The sequence below is a fragment of the Sus scrofa genome, chromosome 2, assembly GCF_054392235.1.
Source record: "Sus scrofa isolate SSC_HxYL_T2T_F1_AM1 chromosome 2, Sscrofa_HxYL_maternal_Yorkshire_Landrace_v2.0, whole genome shotgun sequence".
Lineage (NCBI taxonomy): Eukaryota > Metazoa > Chordata > Mammalia > Artiodactyla > Suidae > Sus > Sus scrofa.
Window position 1 is genome coordinate 7,980,682 of NC_139384.1, and position 22,038 is coordinate 8,002,719.

The window sequence follows — 22,038 nt, forward strand, 5'->3', positions numbered from 1 at the left end:
CAGAAGCTGCTATTGTTCTCATGGAAAAATAGTTTCTTTCCTTTGCCCCCTCTTGGGGGGTGTGAGACATCAGAGTGGGCCTGGAGAGTTGTGAGCGCAGTGGGTGCTGGGGGATGAGGGGTGTCCGGGGTGGGGGACACCAGGCAGAGGAACAGCCGTGTCCCCGATGCCTGCAGTTCCCGTCTTATCTGGGTGCCCACATGGTTGCTTGAGCCTCTTACGGGATAATTCACAGCTCCTATTAATACAGCTGCACGTGGAAGCCGTTCTTGGAGTCTGCCTTTAGCTGGCGGTCGCCTTTCCTGGGGCCCATGGGATGGGGTCAGAGGTCCCTTCTCCGTCCCACAGCAGAATCATTGTTTTGGTTCCTGGGCTGCTCCAGGAACACACTTACCCAGAGCCTCCTCGCCACCCAGCCATCACCTCTGTGCCAGTGGACCCTGACAGCAGGGCTGACCCTCGGGGTGAAGCCTGGGGTGCGGGTGGAGGCAGCTGAGACCCATAGGTGACAGACACTGGCCCCTGGCACACTGGGCCGCCAAGCTGAGAGTCAGCAGCTGAGAGGACTGTAAAAGTTAAATCTTTCTATTTATTTCAAGAAAGGACAAGGAAAGTGGACTTGGACATTTTATATGAAAACAGACAAACAGAAAATAGGACCAAATAGTTCATCACATTCATCTCAACATTGAAATTTCAAGGCACCTACAAGAAGGAGGCTCAAGGGCGGTTCGCAGTGCACTTTGGTTTGTGTTGTCGTCGTCGTGGTGGGTGTTTGTGTGTCTGGTGGTGAGGTTGGGAGGGAGGCAGGTGGCCCCAGGGCCAGGCCAGGTCAGCTGGGCATCAGATGGGCGCAGGTGGCAGTGGGAGTAGTCCTGTCACTCAGACCCCGAGATTGCTCTGCCCTTCAGAGAAAAAGGAAAAAGACAAGGAGCAGTGGCCGAGCAGCCCCCGGGGCTGATTGTGCAGGAGGGGAGGGTCAGGGGCTCAGGGGAAGCTGGGACTGCCCCTGGCAGGGGTCTCTCCAAGGGCAGAAGGGACCTTGGGCACAGGCCTGCCCTCCCGTGCCCTCGTCTGGCCAGACATTCACCTTCTGCAGCAGAGGGACCCTCCCACTCTCCAGGGTCTGGCCAAGGCCCCCTCCCTGCTCTCCTCCTCCCCTGGCTGTGGGGGCCGATCTGCTGAGCACGGTGCTGCCCAGAGCGCCTGCCACATCGCGTCTCACCAGACACAGGTCACCTTTGAACGCCAGAAAGGGGAGTCACCGTTGGTTGGTGGCTCTTACAGAACATTCGCTCTGCAGGCTTACGCGTGGGGTTTCTTCTAGTTTACTTTTCTCCTTTGCCTCCCTATTCGCCCCCGCCCTGTGTCATTCATCACGGGGCATCCGCTCCAGGCAGCAGAATCGCACAGCTGCACGGCGTCTCTGGCTCGCCTGTGTTCGTGGCCCCGCAGCCATCCCCCTCCTCCAGCACCACCTCTCCCGCTTCTCTCCTGCTCAGATGACAAACCTCTAATGCTGGATTCTTCGGCTTCCTCCCCATGGCCCCCAGCCTGTCTTCATGAGCTGGATGCTGGGTGGGTTTCTCAGCTGAGGCCGTTGCCCTGCTGGCAGGTGGTGTGCTGGGGCGGGTAAAATAATCTAAGCCAGGTTCAGGGTTTTGTGTGTCTTCCTCCTGGGTACCCAGGACCTTTAGAAAACAGGACCACCCAGAGGTGGGTGGTCTTGGACGCCGCAAGCACATGCCTCTGCTCAGGGCAGGTGAGCGGCTCCCCAACTGCCGGCTCCTGGGAAATGAGCAGGTGGCAGCCCCGAGTCTGCTGTGGCATTGATTGCTGGTTTGTGTTGTATTTGTTTTCCTCTGTCTTGAGGAGAAAGCCTGGTTAGTTCGTTCCTCCAGATGAGTGGCTCGGGTGCAGGAACTCTCAACAGGAGCGTCAGGCAAGGCGGGACACCCAGTTCTCTGCCCTCATCACCCACCTGAGGTTCGGCTCAGAGAGGGGGAGCCAGCCGAGTCACCCAGGTGGTGGCCGGATCTTGTCGACTGGCTGGATTTCCCCATCAAGCTCTCAGCTGGTGATCGGTGGGTGGAGTGAGATGCTTTGGTGGGGAGGTACCCCCTCCCAGGGCCAAGCTGCCCGCAGGGTGGGTGCAGGACAAGGAGAAGGCCGTTGCCAACACACTTGCCTGGGCCCTCTGCACTGAGCCCAAGGGACAAGCAAGGAGGAAGGAAGAGATGAGAGACACCCCTGGGTGCTGGGCGCCCTGCTGGGCCTCAGTGACCCACTGCAGAGGAGCATGGGGACCTGGCATGTTGCCCAAGTGGCTGGCCACCCTGACAGTCACAAAGGAGATGTAGGGGCAGGGACAACAGAGTCCTTCCTGCAAAGACTCTCCAGGTCTGGACTTTTGGGCTTCCAGGTGTGGGGGTGGCATGGGTGGATGTGGGAAGAACAGGGCCACAGCAGCATGGGGGCGCCGATGGCCACAGTGCCTCCTAGATGGGCCCTGGCAGGAAGTGGGGGCCCGCTCAGCCCGCAGGGCCCCTGTGCCCTCGGCATGTCCACACTGCTCTCCCAGCACAAGTAACGGGTGGGAGGGGACAGTGACCGGGCTCCCCAGTGACGAGCAGGGCAGCAGCTGTCCCCAGAGAAGGCAGGCTTGGCCCCTGCAGCTTCGGGGTGTCTTGGGTAAACCTGCAAATCACATTAATGTGAGAAAGTGGGCCTGACCCCAGAGATAATGGAGTATCTGAAACTGGAGAAAAATGATGTATTAAAATGCGAAGGGAGGGAGGAAGTAAAGGGAGAGGGATCAAGAGCCAAGGGAATCTTCTTGTGAGTGTTTTTAAAGAAGCAAATGTGGATATTTCAGGCAACTACTGGGAACATTTCAAAAGAAATGGTAAACGCTTAAAAATGTGGAGTGAAGAGTGCCGCGGGCAGCCGTCAACCTGGCTGGGAGAGACGGCAGGAGCCGCCAGCGCTGAGTGGGTTGTGCGTGGGAGCAGCGGGTGGGACAGGGAGGGAGCTCGGGAAGGGGGCACCAGTCCTGGCACCGAGGGTGGCGGGGAGGCACCCTGGGACGGGGGCAGGGAGGGCTGCAGTGGCCTCTAGTGGCCCCAAGAGCGCCAGCCGCAGGTTGGGGGGGGTCCCCTCCGCACTCCCTGTCTGTCCAGACTCCTAGATGGGGTGGTGCACCCATGGGAATTTTGCAGGCAGTGTGGTGGCACAAGTGACTCATTGATGGGGCCGAGTGGCCTGGCAGTGGGGTGGCCCTGATCCGTGATTTTCAGGAGACACTGGTCGTTTGGAGCTGTCTCTTGATATCTTCCTGACAGGGTCCTCAGGGATGGTACAGTAAGAGTGGGAGCCGAGATCTTCTCGTCAAAGAACCAGACACTGGCTTAGGCAGGAAAATACCTGCCACCTCCCCATCAAGTGCTTGAATGCTGCCTGTGACAGAGAACTCACTGGCTGATTCTTTTGGTTGGGCCAGATGTCCCTTGCCTGACCTTCTGTTTTTCCTTTACGGTGGCCTTGCTTCCCTGACACTGGCTGGAGGGAATGGATCAGAGACAGACCCACCTTGGAACAGGAAGGAAGCAGAAAGGCTCATGGCTTGAGAGTCCTCCCCACTAAGGGACTGGCCTGGCCACTCCTCCTGGCTTTTCACCCCAAAGACAGGTGGGATACGGAGGCAGGGCAGAGTCTCTGCCTGGGGCCCGGGACAGCTTCTGGATGACCTGCGTGGGCCACGTTACCACCCTGCATCCCGGAGGCTGCCCGAAGGCCCTCTGTGGAGGCAGAACCGCTTCCCGCTCGGAGCTCAAGCCCAGGCTCCACCCAACACAGTGTATCCTTAGCACAGGGAGCACTCCTGGTGTCAGCCTTCAGACACCCCCGGCTCCCTGCGAGCCAGGCCCAGAAAATCTCTGCTTTGCTTGTGGCCACTGGGGGCAGGTTCATAAAATGTGAAAAAACTCCCTTTCCCTTCACCTCCAAGGAGTTTAATCTCTTCTAATCAATTTAGCAGACTCGCTTGGTTGTAAACGGTAATGATTTGCATTTTTGAGGCTTTTTATCCCTCCTTAAGAAAAAAGATGCCTCCTTTGCCTGCATTCTGGAAGGCCCGTACAGGGCTGTGAATTGCTTGTTAGCATTCACCCTGGCACAGATCCAGCACCAGGCGTCCGCCACCCATCACCTGCGCTGATCTGGGGGCAGGGGGCATGCGCAAGGGACACCCACAGCTGGCCCTGCCTCTACCTGAGCCCTGCCCTTGGGGGCTCAGGCCGATGTGTGCCCTGAGTCCGCTCCTGGCAGCAAATGCCCCAGCTCTCTCCCGGTTGCCTTTCCAGCTCCATTGCTCCCTGTCTGCCGCAACCAATTTTTCTTGTTGTATTTTTCATAAGCGCGAGACTCAGAAGCCCCGTCCTCCCTGGCACGTTCAGCAGGAAGCAGATTTCTGGAGTGGGTTGGCTTTGGGACTTGAGCTGCCATTGGAGGGGGTGGCAGTGTCCTCCCCTCGCTCTACAGCTCCAAGGGGGCGAAGAAGGGAGGCGCAGAAGCCGTACAGGTGCATTGCCTGGCCCCTTCCCTTCTCAAGGCCCCGGTCAGCCCCCTCACCCCCAGGACCCCTCACCTGGCCTGGGCCTCTCGCTCTGGGCCTCGGTCACCTGCCTGGGGGCAACTAGGACCTTCCAGAATCAGCAGATGGAAGGAGTCTCCATTTAGCCTCCAGAGCGCCAGCTTTTCTCAGCCCACCCCTCCTTTATAAAACAGGCTGGTGGGCCTCCCCACACCCCTGGGGGAGGGTGGAGGCCAGTGCCCACTGAGGAAGCGGGAAGAGGCATGGGCACAGACTCTGGCTGGGGAAGCCTAGGCCCCGGCTCCTGCCCCTACAGCCCACAGGCCCCTCAGTCAGCCACACAGCCACCACGTCAACGGGAGGTGGTTGGCGAAGCAGGAGCCAATTTAGAGAAGAGAGGCTCCTGCGGGAGGCGGCGGGAAGAGGGAAGGAAAAAAGGGAGGAAAAGAAGCTTTTGATGCACATCATGTCTGCGGAATTGAGTATGACTAATTAATAGATTTTATTCTTAGTAATCTCTTAAGCATTCCATACGTTGGGCCCCACGCCTGAGCTGAGCTTACAAGAGGCCTCATTCGCAAAATGCAAATGACTGGCCCTGCTGCCTTCTCGCTTTCCTTGCCTTCTCTTTCCTCCTTTTTTTTTTTTTTTTTTTAAAGGGGAAATTTAAAGGAAAATTGCCATGTAATAGAAAAGAGATTCCAATCACTACATCTAATTACCACGAAGGGTAAACCACTTAACCAAAGAAGTGTCATGGGCTTTTTTTTGTTTTTTTTTCCCTTAACTTTAAACCTGCCTTAAATGCCACAAAATTCACTCATTAGCCCTGAGGCCAGTGAGGTGGTTCTGGATGGTTAGAGGCTGCGTGGGTCAGGTCGGCTGCCCACAGAAGGGAGATTCTAGACAGGAGTGGTGGCCCAGGGCTCGTGTCCTCGCGTGCTTCTCGGGGTGTTGGGGGGCGTGGCTGCCCACTCTGGAGCATCCTTTACCATTATGTTACATGGCTGGCCCGGAGAGGCTGGACCAGTGCAGATTTCAGAGAGGGCCGGGCTTCAGGCCCCATCTCTGGCTTGGGTGGCTGTGAAGAAGCGGACATTTAGAGGCTCGCTCTCAGAAAGGACACTGGGGAGATGTTGGGATGCTGAGGGCAGAGAAGATGAGAGGGGGCTCAGGGGCCCCGGTGGGGCTGAGTCTCCTCTCTCTTGGGCACTTACATTGGCAGGAGGGCGCCTGGGTTCCACAGCCTGGGGCGAGGTGGGGCTGACCCCACGAGGGCAAGAGCCAGGAGCAGGAGACCGATGTGTCCACAGGCCCAGGTGGGCCTCGACCTGCTTTGTGCCACGGAGGGAGGAAAGATGCCCACCCAGGCCTGGCCTGGAGGGCGCCGCTGACCCAGGCAGGTCTCAAAGCTGCAAGGTCTCCCCTGTGGTCCTTCCCGCATGGGGCCACGTGCTGTTCCCCAGATGCCTTCCTGGCCTCTAAGAGGATGGTCTGAGCTCCCGCCTGGCTCAGGGAGAGGAGAGAGGAGGATCTGGGGTGAGCGCCCAAGGGTGTCGGCAGCAGAGCTGGGGTTGGCAGTGGAGGGCCGGCCAGACAGGACCGGTGCCTCTAGGGCAGAGGCTGCATTTTAGGAACAGCAGTGATCTTGGACTTCTGACCCCTGGCCAGCGCCCCATGCCCTTGTGCACTGTCTCCTTCTGGACTCTGGCAGCAGGGCCCCTCTGCTCCTCCCTGAGCCACAGGGAGCGGGCTTGTGTCTGGGGGGCTGCCGGCCTTTACGCAAATGTGAAATTAAGGCTTGGAAAGTTTTCTCCCCTGACCTCATTGTAGGAGAAAATGCTTCAGGTGGGGAAAGGGAAAAAGCTGGAGGCGAGAAAGAAGCGTGCCCCCGCCCTTGGTCTCTCCTGGGGCTGGGGCTCTGGGTTCCCTGCCTGGCGAGACCGTCCCTCCAGCCTGGCGCTGGGCCTCGTCTCTTCTCCACCTCGCTTGAGTGGCTGTTTTGTCCATTTCTTTCAACCCCGGCTTCTTCACTGTGGGGCCAGCAGTTATCTTTTCAAGTCCAGTGAGCGGCTGGTCCCCAGGCCTGTCACGGCAGCCCTGTGACTGTTGTTCGGCTTCCTTTTCCTGCCTTTGGCTTTTGTCAAAGCAGTCGAGGCCTTTTGAAAACGCCACAGCCAGGAGCTGGACCCCTTCTCATGCCTCCTGCCCTCAGACCAGCATCTATCCTTTGACATGGCCCTTCTCGGGCACCGGCCAATGGGCATCGTGACAGATGGTGACCTGCGTTCCCCACGTACTGGGATGCGGGAGACATCAGAACCCCAGGCACCACTCCTCTCTTCGTTCCAGATTCGCTGTCATTATTTCATCATTGTTTTAATCTCATGGCTCGCCAAACAGCACTGTCAGTTGATAAATGACAGCAACATTGATTCCAGAGAGCAGAAAAAAAAAAAATCTTAACTCTTCTGAGGGCTCTGGTCAGTACCTTTTGGAGGCTAGCATCTTTAGAGAGATCTAGAGCGGAGTTCCCAGGGTGGGCACAGCTGCGTGTTCTGCCTTCTGTGGGGCGGGGTGCTGTCTCCCAGGGCTTTTCTGAGAATTTTCATGTCTTTTTCTGGGCTTTGTTTGAGCAGCCATGGAAACCATTAGGTCTAATCAGCTGATATTAGAAGGAAAAAAAGTCCCTGCACAATTACCTGTCTCTGGAGGAAGCGCATAGTGTAGAGAAAATGCTCGGAAAGTAGCTGTTGAGGTGATTACATCTGTGGGGTGGAGGGGGAGAGATGAGGATGCTGCCAAGCTCTGCTCTATGTCAGAAAGGAGCTCGGCCCACCTCTAGCCAACCTGAGATCGGATTGAACTGAAAACACCCCTTGCCCTGGTCTCCCCAGCCACCTGGCCAGGATAGACATGCCTCTGCCTTTAGGAACAGCATTATCCCCCGCCCTACTCCCATTCCCCAACACACGTTGTCTACTTAGTCAGTGATTTCTAGGTGAAAGCAACATTATCGTGACCCTATTGTCTCAGGAAATTATACAAACTGACCCAAGAAGTACCATAAGGACAGTGTAGGTGGCTCTATCTACCCGTCTATTTAGAGACGAGACGTAAACAGACAGGTTGGTAGATGCACCTCCAAGCGGTTACGAAAGCCACACCTTCCATGGGGCTGCCATAGCAGAGGGTGCGTGGAATTGAGGAGGGCTTCAGTATAGGAAAAAGAAAGTTTGCTTTTTAATTGACTACATCATTGTTCAAAGAATGCAGCGAAAGACGCGCTATTTCTGCAAATCTGTAAGGGACATGGCATGGAAAGAACCAGGGAAGAGATTTCAGGACAATATCTCCATAGCAAAAGATCTTTTTTTCCCCTCTCCTTTGTGAGAAGCCTGAAAACCTTCCATCAGGTTGTCTCCAGCGAGCAGCCAGCAGTAAGAGCTGCGTGGGGGCTCTGCGTGTCAGCTGCTTCGCTAACGGCTCCTTTGTGACAATCCTGCCCAGAGCATGAGGCCTATAAGACGTTGCACAGGTAGCATCTTTCCAGTTCAGGAAAAACAAAAGCCCCGACCCATCCCTTCCTGCAATATTATTTTTAGTCTTTCCCTCCCCACCTGGCATAATTTGGTATAAATTATGTCTTCAGCAACGTCAAATCCCTCTCCTGCCTTCTCTTCTTTAAAAAAAAAATTTTTTTTTTCACTGTTGTGTTCTACAAAATTGTCAACCCTCCCCAAACGCTGCTTTCTGCTGGGAAAGTCACTGTGGAATTCCTCTTCCTTGCTCTGTCAGATGGCAGCAGGCTGGGCAAAGACACACGGTCGCCACGCCAGGAGGAGGCGGGAGCTGGGCGCCGGCATCATGTGTAGGAATAGTCTATGTCGGGGATGCCGCCATCCCGGTAGCCCCGCGTGGTGCCGTAGCCGATGGTGTGTGTGCCCTTGCAGAGGCTGCTGCCGTTGGAGGGGAAGATGGTGTGCACCACGTACTCCTCTTTGGCGCGGTAAGGGTTGATGGGCAGCATTTGCAGCCCCGGCCCGCGGATTTCCAGGATGGAGTTATCCTTCTTGGTCCCAGACTCCACATAGTCATCCTTTTTCCGGCTGCCCCGGTTGTAGGCCCGCTCCCGGGTCAGCAGCTCGCTGGCCCGGTGCACGTACCAGCAGATGGCCCCCAGGACCAGGAAGAGGAAGACGAGGGCCGCGGCGCCCCCGATGATGCCCGCCAGGGGCAGGCCCGCCATGGGGTCGGCATTCTGCTCCTGGTTGAGCGTGGTGGTGGGGCTGTAGCTGTCGGCCGTCTCCGCCTTGGCGCACACGGGTGTCTCGTCTGCCACGTAGGTGTTGCCGGTCTCCATGGTGACCATGCAGATGATATAGGTGGACTTGGGCTCCAGGGCCGTCAGCAGGTACTCCGTCTTGTCCCCCTGCACCAGAGTCTCCGTGATGGAGCCCACGGCTGGGCTGTGGCCCAGGCGCAGCCAGCTGAGCCTGAAGGAGGAGGCGGGGAGCGTGGCCTTCCACGTGATGCGGATGGAGTCCGCGGTCAGGGGCTTCACATGGATGACCAGGGTCTTGGCGCCATTGCCCGTGGCCATGGGGTAGTCGAGGCTGGAGTCGGGGAGGCGCAGCCCCGGCCTCTTGGCCTTGAGGGTGAAGAGCGAGCCCTGGGGTGTGGTGGCGGAGGCGTGGTCGCTGGCTGTGGTCTTGGCAGCGGGGTTGGCCATGCCGCCCTGCGCCCCCACCTCGAAGCACTCGTCCATCTCGCTGGTGATGTCCTTGATGGCCATGCCCCGGACCTTCTCGGGGCCCTGGCACATGAGGCCTCGCACGTTGACCACGGCTGCCCGTGCCTTCACCCAGTCCCGCAGCCATAGGAGGTTGCAGCCGCAGAACCACGGGTTGTTTCGGAGCAGCAGCTGGGCCAGGTTCTCCAGGTCGTCGAACAGGCCGCGGGGCAGCGTGGTCAGGTTGTTGTTGGAGAGATCCAGGCGCTCCAGCTCGCGCATCTTGGCCAGCGTGTTGTAGGGCACGTGGCTGATGGCGTTGTCCTGCAGGTAGAGCTTCTGCAGGCGGGCGCTGGGCAGGTTGAGGGGCGGGGCGGCCAGTGAGTTGCGCACCAGCGAGAGCTCCGTCAGGTTCTGCAGGCGGCTAAATGTGTCGTCCGCGATGCGCTGGTTGGCCAGCAGGTTGCCGTCCAGCACCAGGCGCCGCAGGCGGCTGAGGCCCTTGAAGGCGTGCAGCGGGATGGTGGAGATGCGGTTGTCGTCCAGCCGCAGCTCCTCCAGGGTGCGGGGCAGCCCCGAGGGGATGCTGCTCAGGTGGTTCCTGCTCAGGAAGAGCAGCTTGAGCTGCTTGCTGTCGGCAAAGGCATCCTCCTCGATGCTGACGGTGGACACGGAGTTGTCGTCCAGGTGCAGCTTCTCCAGCAGCGGGATGCGGGCCAGCGAGTCGCGGGCGATGGTGCGCACGTTGTTGTCCTGCAGGTGCAGCTCCCGCAGGGAACGGGGCAGGTTGACAGGAAACTCGTCCAGGTCGTTCTCATACAGGTAGATGACCTGCACGTTGACCTTGGTCTTGAGGTCCTGGGGGATGCCCGCATTGTTGATCTGGTTGTTCTGTAGGTAGAGCGTGGTGGCGTCGTCAGGGATGTCGGTGGGGATGGAGGTGAGCCCCCGGTCATTGCAGTAGATGAAGCCGTTGTCGCAGCGGCACACGGAGGGGCACGTGGTGCTGTCGATAACCTCCGTCAGGAAGGCGATGAGCCCGTAGCAGAGGAAGAGCCAGTCCCGCAGGTCCATGGCGGCTGTGGTCATCACGACGGTGGCCGTGACCGTGGCAGCGGGGGTGGCGGTGGCAGTGGCAGTGGGGTGTGCCACCACCATGGTGGACGGCTGGGGGAACCGCGGGCCCCGCCTGATGTGCAGCCTCTGCACCTGCAAGGAGCACAAGACACGTACCGTGAGTGCAGGTGGGGCTCTCACCTGCCTGCTGCCTCGGTCACCTGCAGTTGGGGCCGCAGCATCAGGGTCACGGCTTTTCGAATGCCACGTTTACATCGAGGTGATGCTCGGGCTGAAGTCAGCCTCTAACGACATCTGGCTAACATTAATCTCACCAGGAGCAAAGACGCTGCCCCTGAATGAGACGGACGCAGCTGCGGTCCTCCTGGACTGTGACCCTGGCCGCGTGAGGTTAATATAGTGGGAGCGGGGCCGCAGTTTCCTTCTCTTCTTTCCAGACTTCGCACTAAGCCAGGTTTTCTGGCTGATGCTGAAAGTAGCTGGTCAGTGTTGATGGGAGGGATTTAGGGTGTTTTTATGGATTCAGAGCCACCATTTCTCATCGGAACAGGGAACTCACATCGCTCTCTGGCTCGGACCCAGGGTCTGAAGGGAAAGCTTGTTTCTGCGAGGACTGCAAGCTCAAAGGGGTAGGGGGGTCATCACTAGAACCTGCAAAAGGAAGCTGCCAGCATCGTCACTGGCAAGCAGGGAAAGTGAGGAGCTTCATTGTCTGGTATTAAAACAGCATGTCCTATTTGTCACTCGTGCATCCTATAGACAGAAGAATGAGGTGTCAACAGAACCGCTTCCTCATATATTTACAGAAATCTCTATCAGAGGTGCCCTCCCTACCGTGTTCCATACCATGTGAGAAATTATACCAACCTCGCCCCCTTCCCAAATCACGAAACTTTCAGCTATTTTGAAATATATATATATTTCTTGCATTTAAAGACAGGAGACAAATTAAAAAAGGGAGGGGTCCACGCACTGAGGGAATTGTCTGCAAGGTGTAATTTCAGTTTTCACAAATGGAAAAATTGCAGTGTGGATTTTTCTCATATTACTTTACTGTTGATGGTGGAAAAAATCAATTAAAGAGAAATTCTCTTTCAAGCTCAGTGGGGAAGGTGTCTTCGTGCAGCTGGCAAAGGTCTGCTCTATAACCCCCGGTTTGTGAAGGCTTCTCAGTGTGGGACACAGTGGCCTCTTAGAGTCTGAGCTGGGGCCCAGCCTGGAGGGCAGCCTTGGTGTGCAGAGCAGAACGGGGACCAATTCACTGAATGAGTCAGTGGGGACCTCGCTCCCGTGCCCCAGGGATCCTGCATCTCCATTTCTCAGCCATATCAAACCCTTCTTCCCTCTGTCTCTCTCTATCTCTGGACTGCTCCTCTCCATCTAGCAAACTGCTCGTTACCCTTCAGGACCGTGCTCAAGTGCCTCTTCCCCGCTAGGTCTTCCTGCTGCCGTACAGAGCTTCCCTCTGCTCCATCCAGCCACCCATCCATCTGTCCATCCATCCACCCATCCATACTTCCATCCACCCACTCATCCATCTACCCACTCACCCTCTCACTTATCCATCCATCCACCCACCCACCCATTCACTCACCCACCTATCCATCCATCCATCCACCCACCCTCTCACTTATCTACCCGTCCACCCGCTATCCATCTACCCCCCCGCCCTCCCACCCTCCCACTTATCCATCCATCCATCCACTCACCCACCCACCTACTCATTTATCCATCCATCCATCCACCCATCCATCCACCAGTCCATATACCCACCCACTCACTTATCCATCCAACCATCCAACAGATCTCTTTTGCGTACCTCCTATGTGCCAAACTGTGTTCAAGCCACTGGCATTCCACTGTAGTCGGACGGTAGCTCACACCATGATAATGGCCTCACCTGGAATTTTAGGAATTCTTAAGTCATTTATCCTCCCAGCAAACACAAGGTCAGTGCCCTTGTCATTCCCCTTTAGCCGACGACGAAGAAAACCGGAGCTCGGCCATGTTAATTTACTCAAGATCACTCGAGGAGTGGTGGGGAAGGCCCCAGGCCAGGATCTTGACCAGTAGGCTTGTGGCACTGCATCTTGTGCCCGTCTCTGTGGGCTGTGGGTCACAATATTTGATAACTAGTGTTTTAAGGTTCCCTGATTAAATTTCAGGGGCTTGAGGGCAGGGACCGTGGGCTGCGTAGGCCCAGTGTGGCTTGTTATCCGTGACCACCCAAGGAGAGAGGGAGCTGGCTGAGGTGCCGAGCAGGGCGGGGATGCCTCTGCCAGCTCCCTGCTGCCCCCTCAATTCATGTCCCATTTGCATTACAGGGGCCTCTGCCCAGGCTACAGCCTCCTGGAGAGAGCTCAGGCTTTGCCCACGGCTAAGGCAACAACCCTACTTAGGGCTTGTTGGCAGCTTGAGGCTTTCGTCCAGGAGGCGGACCCAAGGTGACTTGAGGGCCAGCTGAGGACACACACGAGTCTGGAAGCAAGTGAGGGTGACAGGGAAGGGTGTCCGGCATCTGCGCAGGGAGCTGGCGGGCGGCGAGGGCCCGAGGGAAGCCGCGAGGAAGGGGACTGGTGAGACCCGTGACCAAAGCCCTGGGCCTCCGAAGCCAGCTCAAGCCCCTCTCACCAGCCCCTGTTGGCTCGAGGGGCTGAGGACATTTGTCTGATGACCCCTGGCGCTCCTCTGGAGGTCGCCCTAGTCTGCAGGTCATGACCCCAGTCTCACCCCCGCCCCTTGGGACTCAGAGCTGGTCTTTGCTTCCCTCACATTCGCGCTTGGCTCTCAGTGTATTTGGACAGGAATGAACCCAGGCATCAGGACCACCCGCGGGCCAGGCCCCGCCCACCCTCACAGGCACGTTTGTATCTGTGCCCTCCTGTCACATGTACACAGGTCCTTGGTCCCATTTTACAGCTGAGCGCCCCAAGGCTCAGAGAAGTGAGGTCACAGCCAGCCCAGGTTTCCGGCTGCACGTCTGTCCCTTTCTCTGCACAGACCCAGAGCCATGGTCATGGAGCCTGGAGGTCCTGTCTCAAGATGCTTATGAGCAAAGGGGCAGGGCCAGGGTAGGAAGGCTCAGGCCTGCTCAGGGACCTTGCCTCAGTCTCAGGGGTAAGGTCTGAGCTCAGGGGCACCTCTGCCCAGGGCCACAGCATCTGGCCAGAGGGCACATACCCTCCAGTCTGTCAGCTAAGTCCTGGCAGAAGGGACGGGTGTGGCCCCCGGGCTCAGGGATTCCAGAGCAGTGCCCTGAGCAGGGGGGCAGACTTGTTCAGGCCAAAGCCAAGGCCAGACCACATTCTCTGGCATGAACATCAGTTCCCAGTGCCCGCTCAGCTCATGGCCACAGCCCTCAGCCTCCAGAGGCCCCAGCATCATAATAGAGTCTAAATTGCACCTTTCAGAGATGCCTGATGGATAACCGAGAAGCATTTGGGAGGCAGGGACCCAAGGCCTTTCCGTTCCCCTGTCTGCGGGCCTCATCTGTCTTGGCTGAGGCTCCCAGCACCCCCTTCCCCAAGGCTGCCGCTGATGCTAAGCCCTCTGGCTCCAGCAAGGCAGGGCGGGGCCCAGGGTGGGAGGAAGACTACGTGCCTTGCCTGAGGAGCCCTTTAATTGCCCAGATGCCACAAGGCCTTTTTATTCCCTTGTCGTGCATTAGATGGTTTATATGGCCATCAAATTAAACCTGGTAAATCGCCTGTTTTTTACGGGGTCGCTTGTCATTGTTGCGAGAATCCCGCAGACTTCAGCATGCTGAGAGTTATGACCTGCCAGCTGCGTGACTGACAGCAGGCTCCTTGGTATGTGGGGGAGGAGGGGGAGGGGAGTAGTGCAATGGCTCAGACTAGAGGTACCCAGACCCCCAGTTAGCCCCGGGGGTGACCTGGACATCATTCCTGGCATTCTCCATCAGTCGCCAGCTCCTGCCTTTCTGGACAGAGAAACCTGGGTTCAAGCGCTGCTTCTGCCACTCCCAGGCTGTGTGATCTCGAGCAAGTTACTTGTCCTCTCTGAGCTTTAGTTTCCTCATCTGTAAATGTCATCCGAGTTCCCCTTACTGGGGATTCGGTGAGATAAGAGGTGCAGAGTACCCCCTTATTAGTACAGCCTGTATGTGCTGATGCATAAGGTTTAAAAGCTGCTGTAATTCTCTGACTGTCCCGGGCACACTGGTCTGGCTTCTGTGTTAACTGCTTGTCTCTTTCCTCTGCCATCCAGAGGCCCCTTCTTCCCTGCCCTGGCCCTGCTGAGCCCTCAGGGTAGACCGCGAGCCTGTAGGCCAAGCTGCTTCCAGGCACAGACTCCCTGTCAGGCACTGTGATGCTGGGTCTCCCCCGCCTCAAATAGTGCGCCCTCAGCCCCGCCCCTAGGCTAGGGTAGAAGCACTGACCCTAAGTCTGGGCCACACAGAGCTGGCGCATCAACACCAGGCTCCTCTGATGTGACCCCAGGCTGCTCCAGCCCCTCATGGGAATCCATGAGGGTCCATAGGGGTCCAGTCCTGGGAAGGGATGTGAGTGGGAAGGGCCCACAGCTCAGCTCTTGCCTCTGTTCCCTGGAATCTGAGATGCAGCCCAGCCCCGGTTCCTGAAGGCCCTGCCCTCCTTCATGCCGCCTCTGGGCCTTTGCACATGCTGGTCCCATTGCTTGAACTCCAACACACCTTCCCCACTCAAGCCTCATCAGGCCAGCTTCTGCTCACCCCTCAGGCCTTGGCTTGGACACCCCCTCCATGAAGCCTCCCCTGAGCTGTGTCTGGCTCTGCTTTCTATACCCACTTGACTGGTGGTCGTGGGCACTAAGTAATATCTATAAATATCTGCCAGCTGGATGGAGGTGCCTCCCTCTTGGAGACTCTTGGCCTCCCAGCTCTCTGCCCTGTTGTCTTTCCCAAAACTCATCAAGCTGGGGTTGCCAGACGCCTCTGGGGGGTCTTCTTGGGGAGTCAAAGTGAGGGCAGCATGCAGGGGAGCAGGACCCAAGGCCCGGCCCAGGCCCTGGCATGCTGGATGGGAAATGGCATCGACTTCTGCAGGTGCCCGGAGTGGGGACGGGGTAGAGGGGAGAGTTAGCCATGAGCACACCATGGGGCTGCCACAGTGGGGGCAGGGGGCATGTTTCTGGAGGGAGCTGGAGTCCCAGGCAGGAGAGGGAAGTCTGGGCAGGCCTGGCTTTCCTTCCTGTTTGCCAACGACAGCAGCTTGTGTGGGGACGTCCCATCGCTGGCTCCCACCCCATCGCTGGCTCCTCCATAGTGCCAGGTACAGTCTCAGTGCCCAGTTTGGAGCCAGAATTCCTTCTCCCCAAGAAGGAGGTGTGTGGACTAGAAACGGGGAGAGGACAATAGGCTCGGTTCAAATGTGACCTCCCCAGTCCCAGGCTGTGACCTGCGGGCCTCTCTGGGCCTCAGTCCCCTCGTCTGTAACGTGTTGCCGAGAACCCCACTCCTCTGGGAAGGTGACAGCGGAGGGGCTGTACGGAGTGCCCAGCACAGGCCTGGAGCTTTTAGGAAGAAGGCTCCTGGGAGGGACCCAAGTTCTTTTTATGACCCACTCTGGGGAGCCACACACCTGTTGTGGCTGAGCTTCAGAAAGAGGGAGGGCAGGCAGGAGTGTGCTTTCCCTAAACTTGCCGGGCCCTGGGGTCCTCACTGGCAGAGCAGGGCCCGCAGCAGGAGCGAGGCATGCAAGGCTGGGAATGGAAGCGGTTTCTCAGCTCCAGGAGGACCTCTGCCCCATGGGCTGGGGGCTCCACAGGTCCTCAGCAAACCTTTGTCTGTATTATTGAGGGACCCTGCATTTGTCTCCCCACCAGCTGGCACTACCTCTCGGGGCTCAGCAACGAGCAGCATGGAGGGAAGAGGAGCAAAAGGCAGGGGGCTGGCCTCCACCTCCTGGTGCTCAGGGAGGCCTGGGGAGAGCTCCCCTCCAGGAAGCCCCTTCCCTGAGAAGGCCCTGCCTATGCTCAGTTCAGCTGCTCCATGGACCAAGGGTGGCCTTGGGTTTTAGGCCTTCGTCTGTAAAATGGGACCTCAGACTATGTATGTCCCTGGGCTTCTGTGAGGACAAACTAGGGCGGGGGCTGAGCAGAGCCTGTGGCTGAGCTGTGATCACAGCAATGACCCAGAGCTGCTGGCATCAGGGGGTGCTTCCCAGAGATGTGAACTGGGGGCCAGGAGGGGGGCTCGCGACTTCTATGTGGGCTTTTCCCACCCTCGTTCAGGCAGACGCCCTGTGGCTGCTCCTGCCCAGGTCAGTCTGGGCCCGTCGGAGGCCCCTCCTTCAGGCAGGGGGCTGGATGCCATGACCTCAAGGTCTGTCCAGCCCTGCCAGGCACAACTTTCTTCTGATCTCAGTGCCATTGAGAACTTGTAACACATGGGGGGAGGGAGGGGATTCTTTTAAAACCTAAAGTTAATTATTTTTCTAATTTCATGCTGCATGCATTATGCATCAGCTGTTATCACCAGCGGTAATTACAGACAGGTATGCAAATCCACTACAAATGTACCTCGAGTTCACCTCCCTGCGTGGGCCGTCTGGGCGGTGCCAGGCGGCGGGATGTCCTGAACTTCAGAGAATGCAAATCGCTTTAAAAAACAAGACTTTAAAATTGTGTCTTAGGAGGTTAATTATATTGATAACAGTGTTCGATATTAAACTATTCAGGGCCGGGGGGGTGGGGGGATGAAAAGAGACACATGTAATTTTGTTTCTTTCTTTCTCTGCATTATTTAATAAGATGTGCCTGCACTTAATATTTCTGTCTGTGTGCATTTTTAGTCAAGCTGCCTAGACGGAGGCTTAATTCCTTTTGCAAAGGAAAAAGGAAAGGTCAGGAGATTTGCAGAAGGTAGGAGAGGGGCCTGAGGGCTGTTATTCTGAGGGGCAGCCCAGAGCAGGGTGAGGGCCCTGGGTCTGCGCTGCTGGGTTTCTCAACAGCCAGTGGGATCCTGGCAGCCAGAGGCCAGGAGGGGAGCGGGGTGACCAGGAAAGACTGAGGATTGGTGATGCTTTCAGGTAATAAGGCAGAGGCTTGGAGCTGGGTGGGGCTGGGGCTCCCCCAGGAGCTGTGGGGTCCTGTTCCTCTGGAGATCCCTCCCCTCCTCCGTTTATTTATCACAAGTCAGTTGGCCACCCCCCCCCCCCCCGCTAGGCTGTAAAGTCCAAGGAGTCAGGATGTGTGCTGTCGTGGTCCCTGGCCGAGCATAGTGCAGCAGGTGCTCTTAAACACCTGTGAATGAACGAACGCGTGAACGAACGAATGAATGAAGATGCCTGAAAGGACGCCCTAGAATCTGAAACCTAGGACAGGGCAGTGGGAGAGAAGAGGGAAGCTGGCCCTCCGTTAGCCCCACCCCGGGCTGTAGTAATGCCAGGTGCCCTTACCACGGCAGCCCAAAGGGGCAAAGGGACTGATGAGAGTGGTAGAGGAGCTGGACACAAACCCAGGCCTTCCTTTCCCAGGTGTCTTACCTGCCTCTCCCAGCTGCCCCCGGGGGCCTCCCCAGGCCCCAAAGGGAGCAAACCCCAGGAAAACCCCTGGCTGTCCCCTCTCATCTCCTCTGACAAGGGGTGGCCAATATGACCCCTCTAACTGCAGAGCTGCTTCCTGGCATAGAGGCTGGCCCTGCTTTCTTAGAGATGGCCCCTTCCCTCCCACCCCCACAGACACGCAGGAGGGTGGAACGTACCCTCAGGCCCCTGGAATCCAGGGTTGGAGGACCTCAGAAAACCTGAGTCCTGGAGAGGAGAAGTGGTGGGGCCAGGGCAGGGAGATGCCTCCAGCACTGCAGACAGCCCTTGCCTCCCTCCTCCGGCCTTTCCCAAGGGGATGGCATGGAGAGGATGATGCTGGACCCAGCTCCAGCGGGGTCTCATGGGGGCTGCCTTCCTCTGCCAGCACATCTGCAGACCCCTCTGGTCCCAGGGGGCTGTAGAACCAAGTGCCTGCTGCATTCACGGCCCTGTGCAAACCCCTCTTCTTCCCAGCTGAGCACAGTCCGTGGAGCCCGTGTCCCTAGTGCACAAAGGGGAGGGGAACGGATATCCCCAAGGTCATGCTGCTCGCAGCTGGAGGACCAGGGCGCCAGCCAGCCTCTCTCTGGCCCCATAGCCCTGTTTGTTGGTCTTTGCTTTCCTACTTTGAGATGGAGGGGAACTGCCCAGCTCAGCAGAGGCAGAGCCCAGCACCCAGAAGTTTCTCCATAAATACCTGACGTGCAGGCCTGCTGCTGGCCCCCTCGGTCCTCGCCTCAGCCCCAGGAATTCCTCCCTAGTCCCTCCTAGGGGGATGGGAGGAGAGGAGGGGCAAGTGATGGGGCCGTGGGGGAGGTGCGGGAGGTTGGGATGGGGGAAGGGAGGCGGGCTGGGCCTGGGCCAACCGAGCTCAGGCTCCAGCGAGCGCCAGTCGCCTCGCAGCCTCGCAGCCTCGCTGCCGCTGCCGGCTGGCGTGCCTTTATAATAAATAACAGCAAATAGCCGATCCGAAGGGCATCTTTCACGCTGGTGGCTAATAACACGGCTATTAATGCCCCCGCAGACGGCGTGCGCGCTGTGCGGCGCTGACGGATGTCCCGGGCCCTGGTGCAGTCATAAATCAGACCCTCTCCTGGGGAAGAGCGTGGGGAAGTGTCATTTTCCATCTTGGTAATGAATCGGGGCTTCCCTGCCCTGCCCAGGGCGCTGTCGATAGAGGTTGCCTGGGATTTGTGTTTGGGGAGGCACGAGCCCCTCCCTTCCTGGCCTCCGGGGAGCTGAGCTGGGAGGGGTAGACCCGCCCCCCGCAAGACCCTACCGCCTCAAAGTCACGCTCACCACCCGCTATGTGACCTCAGGGCGTGCTCTCTCTCTCTGTGTGCCCCATCATGCCACTCTAATCAACAAAGGGGCTGAGCTGGAGGCTAGAGTAGATGATGCCCAGGGGCCAGCAGGTGCCAGGCCATGGCTGGCGGCTTTGGATCAACCTCACCGTGGGTCCTCCTGGTCAGGGCAGGGGCAGACCTTGCAGGAAGGGGACTTACGGACCCTCTCCAATAGGACGGGAGCAGGTGCCATGGCCAGTGGCTAGGTTTCCAAAGGTCCTGCCTCCTCAAGGCCTCGCAGCTACCCCCTCTCTGGTTAGAACTCAGAAGGGCTCCAAGTGAGACCTGCCCCAGGGGCAACAGTTTCCTCCAGAAAGTACATCCCTTACACCTGGGGTCTCCCTGCCCTGGGGCAGAGCCCAGGAGTGTGGGGCCACCAGGTAGGTAGCTAATGACCCCTCCCCTGGCAAACAGATGCCACTTGAACTGCATGCATGGGGTGGGTGGGATGGAGCTGAAGACCTGCGAGCCATCTCAAAGAGGACGGGTCCCAGCTGTCCCTTGCATTGTGCCCTCTCTGGGCAGGAGGAGCTCCAGGCCTTCCAGGGCCACCCAGAGCCCATCAGCATTGGTCTTACCTCCCTCTCTGCAGCCTGGGAGCTCGCGTTGATGCCACGCTTCCGTCGGGGTGGGCCTGGGTCGTGCTTACATTCCAGCCCACGAGCCTTGGCACTCGGGGCGTAGACCGCAGACCCGGGCTCCTGGGTAGTGTTGGGGGCGCTTGGGCCGCAGGGAGGAGACCCAGTGCTGCGCCCTCCTGGGCTCCTCGTGTTCAGACGTGGCTGCAGGTCCAGAGCAACATCCCCCACGCCCCTGGCCTGGAGCACTGCTGGCTTCTCCCCTCCGAGGAAGGGGCTTGTGTGAGGGGCCGGCAGGGGTGCCCCCCGGGGCCCCAGGACTCCCTAGCGAGGCCTGAAGGTGTTCTGGGCCCCTGCCGCCCAGGCATGCCCTATGACCCAGCGTCCATTCCGGGGAGGGTGGCCTCGCCGCCCCCTTTCAACTTTCACTCTTTTGTCTGTTGGCCGCCACCTCCTGTGCAAGGCTCCTGCGTGGCTTTTACCTCTTTTTCTTTACCAAGTTTTTGTTTTTTGTTTTTTTAATCCCTTTAAGTCACTTGGCGGAATGGGCTCTGGTGCAGAGAGCGTTCTTGCGTGACAGAGCCGAGAAGGAGCCACCCTCCACAGAATCGGTATTCCTGCCACTCAGGCTGTGTCTCCGGGGGGAAGGAGGGGGCCCATTACCCTGCTGAGGAGTTCAGATGTTCACGGCGGGGCTGGAGCTGCTGACATGCGCTGCCGAGCTGTCAGGCCTCACCTGCCCTCCTTGGGAAGATGTTGGGGCCGCTCAGTCCTGCTTGGCTGCTCCTGTTTGTGGAAAGGTTTTCCTGCTGGGGAGGTGGGGACGGCTTATTCCTGCTTCATCCCCAGCCTTGTCTGTCCAAGAAGGGGTCCGTCTCACCCACTCCCTGCCTTCTCACCTGCCAAAAAATAATAGAAGTGATTAAGCCCGGGGAAATGAGGAGCCAAGCAGGGACAGGCAGGCTGGGCTGCAGCCCCCTCTCCTCCCATCCCTCTGAAACCTGTTTTCTAGAAGCCACTTTCCCGTGATCTGGGAGGGGGCTGGGATTGTTCTCTGCCATCTCCTTCTCTTTTCAAATCCAGATAACAAACAGCTGGCCGTGCCAAGCACCCTTCCTCGCCACTCCCTGCTGTCCCTTTTCCTGGGGGTGGGAGGACGGGGAAGAGATAAATGAAGTTCTGAGAGCTCCTGGCCATGCAGCGGCCGCCCGCCTGGCCCAGAGCTGGCTCTGCTTCCCCCAGCACCTGCTCCTCTTGCTAAATGTCATTCAAAGGCTCCAACTGGGCCACCATTGCCTCAGCTTCCAGAATAAGCGCTGCCCTTCCCCGCCGTGGGAAGCAGGAGCATCAGGGCGGGGGTGGGGGCGCATCTCTGGGCCCCCTCCGAGGCCAGGGTCAGTGCTCTGCACCCCAGCTGCCCTCTGCCCGCACCCACCCCTCCCACAGGAACCCCAGGGGCAGAGCCGGCGGTTCCGCAGAATCCAAAACAACCCGAGCCTCCAGATTGCCTCTCATTAGCGTTGCACGTTGAAGGCTCACCGGCCGGTGTCTGCATTCGGCCTGCAGGAGCCCTCTTTGGAAGAGGGCTTTTATTACACATCTGAGAGTGTTAGCTCTGGTTTGAAATCCGATCCAGAAGGGCTCGGCTGCATCTGGGCACTTTTCTTTGTCGGGCCGAAGGTGGCTGATTTGAGAAATGTGTGTTGTCTGGGGCCGTGGCAAATAAAAACAAGGATATTTCAGGTGCGTGTTTTAATAAGTCTAGAGCACAGTTGCAGGGGGTCACTGCCCACTGGGTGCCCAGCCTTGCAGGGGGGCATGTGGGAGGAGCTGCAGGTGCAGGCCAGGAGGAGGGCAGGCTGAGGCTGACGGGGTGAAGGGGTAATAAGCAGGGAGCCCCTGGGACAAGCTTCCCCAGGAGCAAGGAGGTTTGAGAAGCAACAAGGTTTAAGAGCCCAGCAGCCCTGAATGGCTAGGGTCTGGCAGATACTCGCAGACGGGTGGGGTGCAGCCCCCTGGGATGGGGCAGGGTAGGGACCGGGCAGGAGGGAAGATGAGGACAAAGTCCCCACACAAGGCTGGGCTCCAGCCCCGGCCTTATTGCTGTTACACCCACGTGGTTTCATCCAATTATAAATTGTAATTTCTCTATGAGAGCGAGAGATGGAAAGAGTCCAGTGAGGTCATC

At 58.1% G+C, this 22,038-nt stretch overlaps 2 protein-coding genes across 5 annotated transcripts in view; one reads left to right on the top strand and one right to left on the bottom strand.

Moving 5' to 3' along the window:
- The window catches only part of MACROD1 (mono-ADP ribosylhydrolase 1), a 149,456-nt gene that overhangs the window by 32,310 nt on the left and 95,108 nt on the right, over positions 1 to 22,038 (top strand).
- FLRT1 (fibronectin leucine rich transmembrane protein 1) overlaps positions 570 to 22,038 on the bottom strand; it is an 81,150-nt gene continuing 59,681 nt past the window's right edge. The window contains exons 1-4 of one of the 3 annotated variants that reach the window (XM_021082887.2): positions 20,852 to 21,161; positions 19,851 to 20,749; positions 12,220 to 12,300; positions 570 to 10,532 (exon numbers count right to left, since the gene is read on the bottom strand). In XM_021082887.2, coding sequence (XP_020938546.2) covers positions 8,457 to 10,481 — 2,025 coding nt within the window. In that variant the 5' untranslated portion in view covers positions 10,482 to 10,532; positions 12,220 to 12,300; positions 19,851 to 20,749; positions 20,852 to 21,161 and the 3' untranslated portion in view covers positions 570 to 8,456. Of the gene's footprint in view, positions 10,533 to 12,219; positions 12,301 to 19,850; positions 20,750 to 20,851; positions 21,162 to 22,038 lie in introns of those variants that run through there. The other 2 variants (XM_021082885.2, XM_085010793.1) reach the window with 2 other exon arrangements.